A 10,397-nucleotide genomic window follows, 5' to 3' on the forward strand; every position below is an offset into this window, starting at 1 on the left:
GATGTTATGAGAAGCAAACTGGAGACGGCGAAAGAGAGGAAGCTGATGCTCACTGCTGAAGTTTGGTATGCAATTTGATTAGATACTGTATGCCTTTAATCTAACTGCCTTCAAGATTTTCTCACGGTGTATGTCGTATGGTTTCTTTGCTTTATATATTGATGGCACACAATTTGGAAATCAATGGTTTGGTCCACATCTTGTCTGCAATATATGTTTCCTTCTTTGTTGGAGTAGTGTTTTGTAGCGATTTTGCTGCTTTTTATGTTGAATTGCTATGATCTTGAGCAATGAAATGCATGATATTCAACCAGGTATGAAGCCAAATACATACGTTTATCTTTGTATATGTGGCTTCTCCGCAGATATATGTTTCCGCGCATTGTCAAATATTGACGAGTAAAAATGCCTAGTTCATCGCTGTCTTATTTTGGTATCCCCCATGTTCGTGTTGCACTGATCAAAATAACAATGGAATAATCAGGTTTCTACGGAAAAGGCATATATACCTTGTGAAGACGAAGGATGCGAATTCACCTGTGCAAGAACAAAATCTTGTACAAGCGCCAAACTCACTAAAGCGTGCTAAAATCACAAAGCAGCAGCTTCTGAATGGAAAAGAAGCGAGCCGGCATAGATTGCCTTCAGCTCCAGTACCCATCTCCAAGAAGAAACGAGTTGCTCTGCCAGATGCTTCATGTAGTAAAACATGTATTAACAGGCAACTTGTGTAGCTCGAATTGTTGGATGCTATGTTATATATGCTAATATTATCTTGTCAATGTTATTTTATTATTTGAATTTTTTTTATTGATTTTTAGATATACATAAAAGGAAAAATTAAGAATAAATAAAAAATATGCGAAAAACTGTCATCTAATACATACAAAACCGTTATCTATGTCTTACAAAGATAACGGTTTAAACCGTTATAAAAAGTATAAAAAACTGTTATCTATAATATGAGAAAAAAGAAATATTATATAATACATAACGGATTAATTCTAATACATAACAGTCGAAAACCGTTATCTTTTTCTTACAAAGATAACGGTTTAAACCGTTATAAAAAGTATAAAAAATTGTTAACTATAATATGAAAAAAATATATATTATGGAATAGATAACGGATAAATCATAATACATAACAGTCCAAAACCGTTATGTATAATCAATATAGATAACGGTTTTATAACCGTTATGTATGTGTGGTTGTACTGTTATCTTTTCCCTTTATAGATAACGGTTTTTAAACTGTTGTGTATGACACCTATAATAGATAACACCACTATACACAACGGTTTTTTTGCTCATAGATAACGGATAAAATCCGTTATCTATGAGCGTTTTTCTAGTAGTGTAGATAATATGAGCGTGAAGATTTATAAATCTTACTGGACAACTGATTTTTGTGGGTATTCAATTCCGAGATTTCGACTGAGCAGTTTAGAAACGTTCCCCCTAAAAAAATATACTCATATATTTCTCAAACTAATCTCAACAGAGCAAGTAACAACCATGAATGAGACAAAGAGTATTTATCTATCGGCAGAGAGAATTCAATTCATGCAAGATTGTATCAAAAACAGGTAATTTATCTGTCACTAACCAAGACTGTAACTGATAAGATATCAATTGTCAAAACAAAGCAAAACGCGATACGGAACACGCGAAAATTAGAGAGCTTCTTCGAGAGCAATTATAACAAGAACTTTTCACCAAACTTACATTCACAGATATCAAGCAAAATTTAATTTTCTTTACGATTTGTTACTTCACCTGAACTTAATCAATGCGAAGTCTTTTACTGGTCCTTTCTTCAAAGTTCTTTCCCGTCTCTGTTTCTTCTTTCTTTTTCCCTTTCTTCTCTTTGCTTTTCTCCCTTCGTTCTTTCATTTCAGTTGCAGCTGCATCCATCTCTTATTTTTCACTCTGATGCTGTAGATTCATTACTACTGACTCGAGAAAGGCAATCTGGATCTTGATGTCAGCAATCTCCATCTCTTGAGCTTCAAGCTTTATCTTCATTAGTTGAGTGAGTTGTTGCAGCTGGTGTCTCTTCAGTCGTTTCATCTATTCGGATGCCATCAGAAGCATGAGGTGGCTCTGAGGGAAATTCCTCTTCATTGATATGAATGTTTAGCAATCCTCTGGCAAGTAGATATTGCCTGAAGTTTGGTACCCAGTCGTGGATAGCATCTCACAGATTTGAGACGTTGAATTTCTCAAAGATATCAACCTCTAAGGATTCTAACTTAGAGACCGTCATCATTTATTCAATCCCTTGAAATTGGGATGTGGGCGCCGTCTTGACAAAAGTGTAGAAATGGTATCTGACCAGATCTTGATAAGCATCAAGATATTTCTCGGCAAGGATTGAAGGAAGAGAGACGTTGATACTGTGTTGTGCGAGCTTCAGGAAGTAGTTCCTAAGCTCTGTGGATGGTGTAGCAGTTGAGAAGGAAGGAGCATCAGGATCAGTGAAAGTGACCTTTTCTTGGAAGGTTTCAGCGCAGAACTGAAAATATCCTGACAGAGGAGGGAGTGGTCCCTTGAACTGTTCTTCTTGTTTCGGATTGACTTGTGATTCAGGAGGAGCTTGCTCTTCATGAGTTGGTGAATGCGGTTCTGGGGATTTCAATGGCAGTTGACTAGATTCATCAGTCATAGTGCTCGGAGTGTCAAGATCAATTTCTATTGGACCTTTAAGATTCAATAGGGGTTTTTCTTGACGAGCTTCTTGTTCGACTGAAAACACCAGTCGACGAAACAGGACTTTTGCTGATCATAGTGGGAGGAGCTTTGGTAGAGCTCTTATGATCTTCGAACAGGTAGATGGGTGAGGAAACTTTGGTGGTATCCTTCCAGTTGCACTGAATCCACTTTGTGCTGTGTAGGATTATTGATGACACTCTTGTCCCTTGTCGCAGATGTCTGGATGAATGAGTTTCCCCTTTTTCTTCTGCAAGAATTTAAAGATATGCCTTTTCCTAGTTGAATGGGCCTTCTTACAAGAGTGCAATCATCTCGAGTTTGTGTGGTCTTAACAAGTGATCTGGCGACCCATGAATGCCAAACCAGCATCTCTTAATCATCTTGGCAATTGGTCTGAGGTGAGAATGAAGTCTTGACTTGCTCAAGACATTCTTGATGTTTGTGTTGGAAGAGACATCATCTTTCAAGGCGTTTCTTAAAAGATTGGTGGCTTCTTCATCTGAGAAGGTTGGATCAGGACCTTCAGCAGGGAGATGGAATAATTCTCTTGCTGCTCTTGAGACGTTGACGACAAATTTTATTGATTCAGTGAAATCTTCAGTGGTGAAGATGTCGATTTCTGCTTTCTAGTCCCCAGTTGATTCATCTATCTTTATGGTGTCGTAGAATTTCTTGATGGTCTGCTCGTCGAGTAAGAAGTCTGGCACTTTGTGCACGAAGTTGATCCAGCCATGTCGACTCAAGATTTCATTAATCTTGTCCTGCTTTTCAAGATTCAGTAATGCTTCACGAGTGATTGAAGCTTCAAAACAAACAGATTGTTGTTTGTTGGATGTGGAAGATTTTTCCATTGTAAGTAGGTTAGAGAGTTTCTGCAAAAACTAAGAAAATATCTCACAGGCAAATCTGTGTATTCAAATATTAGCCAAGCTGAAAGATATTTGCAGAGAAAAAGATCGTGTCAAGATTTGAGGTGAGAGATTCTGAGGGATTGAGTGAATCCTTATAGGAGGTGAAACGTCGTGGAAGAAGTTATGGAAAAACGTGTCCAAGGCAGTTTCAATGAACTTTTGAAATCCAAACAAATAGGGGATCAACGCGTGTCGTGGATTCCGCTTGTTAGTAAATAGAGCGGGATCGTGCGAACTTGAAGTTAACTGCTTTAAAATAAAATCTAAATAATTTTCATAAAGAGAGTTAAATAGCTTAGCATACATAGAGCAGAAAACTTAAACTATTCCTAAGAAAAACATTTCAGTCAAACATTTTTAGTAACTCAGAAGAAGGATTACAAATCAACTGATTTAAACAAGCAATTGAATTCCTGATGATGATTGATTGATGTTTTGTTCTTCTTCAATTGTTGACTGGTGGCGTCAGTTCTGAGTTATCAGTTGATGAAGTTCCCCCTTGACTGTTGTCTTCTCTTCATTCTCTTCATCTGATGTAGAGTCTTGTATAACATTAAGTGAAAGTCCGATCAGTCGAGATGATAAGTCTGCTGGAGGATAGACAACTGATCTACTTTCTTGCGATGAAGAGTCATCAGTCGAAGTTTCTTGATGCTTGGTTGTCAGTGAGGAACTTGTAGTCAGAGTTCTCTTTCCCTTGACATCTTCAATTTGCTTCATTTCAAGAGAATCTTCTCTTGAAATGGAAGGGAAGAGTTTTACTTTGACTTTCTTTTGGCCGAATTCAACCCATTGCTCACACTTGACTCTTGTAGTTGCAGTTCTGATCAACGCCATGTCAAGTTCTCTTCTCGTCCAAATGAGATTTGCATCTACGTCTTTAAGAAGTTGTATGAGTTGATTTCTTTCATTCTTACTTATCTGCATCAGGCTTTCCAATTTGGCATACTCAAAGCCAATTCTACTTCATCTTCTTCTTCAGCTGTGAACATAGTGATTTCCTTCATCTTTGAGGTTGTCTTGGCGATAAATATTTCCAATCTTTGTTTCTGTACAGGAACATTCTCAAAGATTATCCTTTTGATCACTATATGCGGCTAAAGCTTGTTTCACTTCTTCGATTTCAAGAAGATCTCGTTCTGAAGTAGTGGAGTCTGATGATGAGCTTGAATCTTCAAGTTCTTTTTCAGCAATTGTCTTTCCTTTATCAAGCTTCTTGTCTTCATTTTCTCCGTAGTGATGAGAAGAGGATGAACTGCAGGGATCAGAAGACATAGCAAAGAACCAAGAAAATAGGAAAGGCGCACATTAAAGCATAGAAGAAAACAGAAGAGACGAGAACCCTTTTTGAAAACTTTTGGCAACCATTCTAAGCAGGATCTAGTTCAGTTGAACTTGGTCAAAGAAAAATTGTTCTTGCGAACAACCTGCTCTGATATCAATTGTTAGGTCCGAAGGGTCTCGAATAGGTGTATTGGGGGGGGATACACCTATAGGCTATTTTTCAAAAATGAAACTTTAAATACAAACTGACTCAACCTTTAGTTAAAAGAGTTTTATCAAAACAAGGTTGACGACTGAAACTGAATACTCTTCGTTAAAAAGTTATCAGTTAAGTCAAAGACTTTAACTGATACACGTAAGGCTTTAGTCGAGTTTGTTAAACAGAGAGATGTTACGAATCTTAATGACTATCTGAAGATAGATCAGTTAGACTAATAACACACGCAGCGGAAAACTTTTGTTTCGAAATAGCCTCTGATATTAATCACGTTGTCAGCAGTTAAGTTTCTCTTTACAATTAATCAGTTTTCAGTTTAAGAAAGTAAGAGCACAAGTAAGAAGGTAAATACTGAAAGCTGTAAATAACACAGAGATTTTTACGTGGTACGGAAAACACTTCCTACATCCACGGTCTGTTGATCAGACCGACAACTTCACTGGGCATGTGCTTACGGGTGCACAGCAAACCTATGCGTGTGCTTACGGGTGCACTGTAAACCTGAACGTGTGCTTACGGGTGCACAAAAAACCGAAACAACTGAAGAGCCTATCTTCTGTACTAACACACTAGGTTGGATTTCTCACTCCTAGCGCACACTGGGCACTAAGATCTCACGGAGACAGGACACTGGCCTGAATTCCTTTTCGACACAAACTCTCAATTCAGTCCGTTGAAAGGAGGTTTGAACACTTCCCAACTAAAGAACAAAGAACAAGTTCTCTGCAGTCAGTTTTACCTAAGCTTTGGATATACAATATTTGCCTAAGTTCTAAGATAATATATGTAATCAGCAGTGACTAATTTTTGGCTTTATGATTCTCTTCTTCGATTCAAACTTTGGGGAGGCTTGGTTTTGCTGAGTAACGAATTCGGCAGCGTTTCAGCTTATGTTGTTGAATCGGTGAAGATTGAAGTGATCCTCGAGTGCAATTTATAGGAGACGTCTTGAATAGATCCGTTGGCGGAGATGGTCTCCAAGATTTCTTCCGTTAAAGAGTAATTTGAACTTGGGCTGAGGCTTCAATCTTCGAGGTTCCTTGTTTGGTGAGAACGGCTACTTTGAGGAGTAGGAGATAGGACATCTCTGAAAAGGTAATCACCAAAAAGGAATGGCTTCTGCAGAGAAAGGACGTTCCTAAGATCTCTGCATTTAATACGGTTGTACTTCTGGAGTGCGTGGCTTTCTTTAAACTTTAGAGGTGCAGTCCGAGGAAGAATGTTTAACTGATACTTGACTTTAGTATCAGTCCGCTGAATCCACGTGGCGCGCATTAAGTAATCAGTCGAAACTGATCCTTCGACTGATAAGTCAAATATCAGTATTTAACTTTACCTTAATCGTCACATCAGTCGGCATCTTCGTTCTTCAGTCCTTCATTCTTCAGTCTTCAGTCTTCAGAACAACAACTAAACTAGAAAAAGAACTCTAACACTTGAGTTCGAACAGTTCTAGTCCATTACAAGTGAAACCTATTGATTTTGGTATCATCAAAACTAGGATTAGGATACTTCATTAAGTTCCCAACAGTAGGTTTAGTGTCCTTATGCTTCACTTGCTCATTTACCTGCTTCCAAGAATGTGGTTTTCCTTTGTTGTTGAAATTCCCAGATTTCTTATTGACAGTCGTAAATCTGACTCCTGTCTCGGCGGTCTTAGGATCCGCTTTCTGATCAAATCCCGGGGGGACAACAGTCTTCCTACAAGTAGTGATATCATGACCCATCAAACGACAAACTACGCAAAATGAAGGGAAATTTTCGTAGCTAAATTCCACGACAAAAGAACACGTTCTCCTTCCGACAGTGAGAGTAGTTGGCACTTCTCTCCAAACATCCAGCTCGACCAGAACACGAGCAAAATGGCCAACATCACCAGTATAAGACAAGCCATCAATTTTAATCAGAGTTCCCACCTTACGAGCAATCCTTGAAATCACCTCTGGGTGCCAAAGTTCATGAGGAAGATAATATACACGAGTCCAAACCTATGCCAAATTATTCACCTCTTTATAAGGGTCGAAATTTGGTGTCCATTCACGTATCCGTAGAATTCCAGAATTAAGCTTCCACGCTGGCTTAGATCGCACCATCTCCATATCCGGTGTCTGCGTAAATTGAAGCATGAAAAATCCCCGGCTAAGAGGGACCATGCGAAAGGGGCAAGAAGGAGACCATAACTTCTTAAGCTTTGTCGTGATATCGACGATGTAACGAGGGTACTACCCTTTTGAATGAACAATCTAGCATGTAAAGCCAATGTGAAATTCTTGAATTGTTGCTTATAAAGTTCATCGGGTATGTGGAGTATCATCTTGTCACCCGTAGAGATAGGGTGCAAATCCACAAAGTCCTGTGCTAACACGTCCGGGGGCCGAATAGTAGTCTGTTTGATAACCCTAGCATAGGTTTGCAGATTAGGGTTCGTAGAAATATCAGGATTAGGGTTAGGGAGTGAACCCTTTTTAACGTAAGTAGATGATGGGAAAATAAATTTCCCAATGTCTGGAACCGAAGCCAGTTCCGAGCCCTTATTCTAAGTATGTTGATTATTTCCGGTAGGAGCAGAGGAGTTCGCCGTGGTACCAGATATTGGTGAGGTAAAAGTCGAAAGAACATGAGAAACCCTATGCTGATTAGGGTTGTCAAAGTTGGAAGAGATCGGTGGTAGATTCAGAGATGATGAAGCCATGGAGGAGATGACCGGTCGGAGAAAACCAATAGCCGGTCGGGCTAGTCAGAAAGAGAAACGCAAACCCTTAGCGTCGTCGTCATTAGGGTTTTTCTCTCACGAAGCACAAATCCAAATATACTTTATAATTAATATATTGAAATTAATTTATAGATGCGGTCCACCCCTTTCTTCTCTTTTGATTTGTTGATTCTAATTAATATTTGAAAGACTGACTAATATATGGTACTCCCTCCGTCCCATTAAAGTTGGCAAGTTTCTTTTCGGCACGGAGATTAAGAAATGGATAGTTAGTGGAGATTAAGTGTGGTCCCTACAATTTGATGTAGTTTGTGAAACTTAATTAATTTGTTAATCTCAACCAACTTAACAACCATCTTTTTCACTTTTTATAAATTTAATTTATTTTATTCATTAAATTAAAACAAATATTTACAATTTTATTTTATTTACTCAATGAATTTAATTAAGTACTCCGTCTACTGTACCTTTTCAGTATACTCATTAAATCTATGAAAGTCAATATTTTTAACAAAATTAAACATCAACACTTGAAATTAGAAATGGGCGGCTGCTGATTCAATAATTAAACAGCAGGGGAATTTTCAATAAACAAAATTAAAAAATGCACACATTTAGATAAAAGAGGCGGCAATTCCATATTTTTTGGCCCCACAAATATTTTCATTTCACAGCCTGTTGTACCTTTTCAGTTTGCCTCCAAAACATCTCTATAAAACACTTAACACACGTTTCATTTTTACAAATCTTATGCAATTCCAAAAAACCAAAAAAAACACCAACTATGGTGAAAAAAGATCTCTCTAACAGTGATAGGAATAAGATAGTGCAGTTTCTTCTCTCTAACTTGAAGAATGGCAAGCCTAGATACAGCTCCATGAAGGAGGCAGCATCCGTCTTCAACTCCTCCCAACGCACTGTTGCTCGTCTTTGGGCGGCTGCGAAGAAACAAAGGGAAAATGGTGAGGAAATATATTTAACAAATGCAAAACCATGGGCTGCACGAAGAAAAAGAATAAGCGTCGACATAGAGCTTATTCAAAGCCTAGAGCTACACAAAAGATCAACAATTAGACGACTTGCAGTGGGGATTAATCAAAGCAAAAGCACTATTTGGAGGTGGGTAAACAAGGGGCAGATCAGAGCGCATTCTAGTGCTATAAAACCCGATCTCACGGCCCCAAACAAGTTGTTGCGACTGCGTTTTTCACTAGAAGCATTGGAATTTGATCGCATTATGTTGGATTTGAAGTTTAAGGCTATGGACAACACCATTCACATAGATGAAAAGTGGTTCTACATCACAAAGGCAGCACACAGATTTTACCTAACACCGGCAGAGGGAGATTCTCACCGCACATGCAAGAGTAAGGCGTTCATAAAGAAGGTAATGTTTGTGTGTGCCATTTGTAGGCCAATTTTTTCAGATTCGGGGGAATGTTTATTCGATGGGAAGATTGGAATCTTCCCATTAACAGAACAAGTTCCTGCCAAGAGAAACAACAAAAACAGACCAGTGGGCACTATGGAAACTAAGCTTATTCAGTCCGTGACCAAGGAGGTCATGAGAGGGTGCTTCTTAAATATGGTATGCAAAGGACCTAAATTATGTATGCAATGTGGAAGTGCTATGTACTCTATTTTATTTTGAAATGAAATTTAAACTGTTCTTGTTTTTTTTTTTTAAAATTGTGCTGCAGCTCTTACCAGCTATATTTGCAAAGTGGCCTGCATTTGCAAGTAAAGTGATCTATATTCAGCAAGATAATGCCAAACCATATATTCAAGACTCAGACCCCGATTTTAGGGCTGCAGCCACTGCTCATGGATTCGATATAAGAATAGTTCAACAACCACCAAACAGTCTTGACACAAATGTGAACGACTTGGGATGGTTTAGAGCTATTCAGAGCATTCAAACTGAATCTGCGTGTTACAATTGTGATGATCTTGTGAAGGCAGTTGAGGCATCTTATGCACAACTATCTCCTCATACACTAAACAAAGTGTTTCTAAGTTTACAGTCGTGTATGATGGAGATAATGAAACAAAGAGGTCATAATGCATACAAGATCCCACACATGGGGAAAGATGCACTAATGAGAGCAAACCAGCTGCCAAGAGATTTGGAAGTGCCTATTGGCTTGGTGGAAGAATGCATGAACTACTTGAACGAAAATACACCAATACATATGGTGCAAGAGGTTGTGGAGAAGTTGGGATATCCCTTTCCACAAGAAGGGCTACTAAACCAACTCTTACAGTTAGGAATATAGACCTAGCAGGTGGTTTTTGTTAAAAACAGATGTGTGTTTTAGTGTGAAAAACAGTGGCTACATTTTGTAAAGGAATATAGGCCTAGCAGGTGGTTTTTGTTAAAAATAGATGTGTGTTTTAGTGTGAAAAACAGTGGCTACATTTTGTAAAGGAAACATTTTGACTCTTTTAAATGTATAAAAAGCAGCCTATTTTGAATGAATGTATGCAGCCTATTTTCAATGAATGTAAACACCAGATACAACAGCAAAGAAGGCACCAGGCGGCCCAAGCCATCATA

General features: G+C 38.4%; 1 protein-coding gene and 1 long non-coding RNA gene across 2 annotated transcripts; one reads left to right on the forward strand and one right to left on the reverse strand.

Moving 5' to 3' along the window:
* Window positions 1-259: 259 nt before the first annotated feature.
* On the reverse strand, window positions 260-1,361 carry LOC130996763 (uncharacterized). The gene is made up of 2 exons (XR_009092788.1): window positions 538-1,361; window positions 260-456 (listed from the first exon to the last, which is right to left on the reverse strand). It is a non-coding gene; the product is annotated as an uncharacterized LOC130996763 (long non-coding RNA).
* Window positions 1,362-8,624: 7,263 nt separating this feature from the next.
* Window positions 8,625-10,116, forward strand: LOC130998471 (uncharacterized). Its single transcript, XM_057923891.1, has 2 exons — window positions 8,625-9,428; window positions 9,541-10,116. Exons 1-2 carry the CDS (start codon window positions 8,625-8,627, stop codon window positions 10,114-10,116), a joined length of 1,380 nt encoding a protein of 459 aa, XP_057779874.1.
* Window positions 10,117-10,397: the final 281 nt, after the last annotated feature.

This window comes from Salvia miltiorrhiza, chromosome 8, assembly GCF_028751815.1.
Source record: "Salvia miltiorrhiza cultivar Shanhuang (shh) chromosome 8, IMPLAD_Smil_shh, whole genome shotgun sequence".
Lineage (NCBI taxonomy): Eukaryota > Viridiplantae > Streptophyta > Magnoliopsida > Lamiales > Lamiaceae > Salvia > Salvia miltiorrhiza.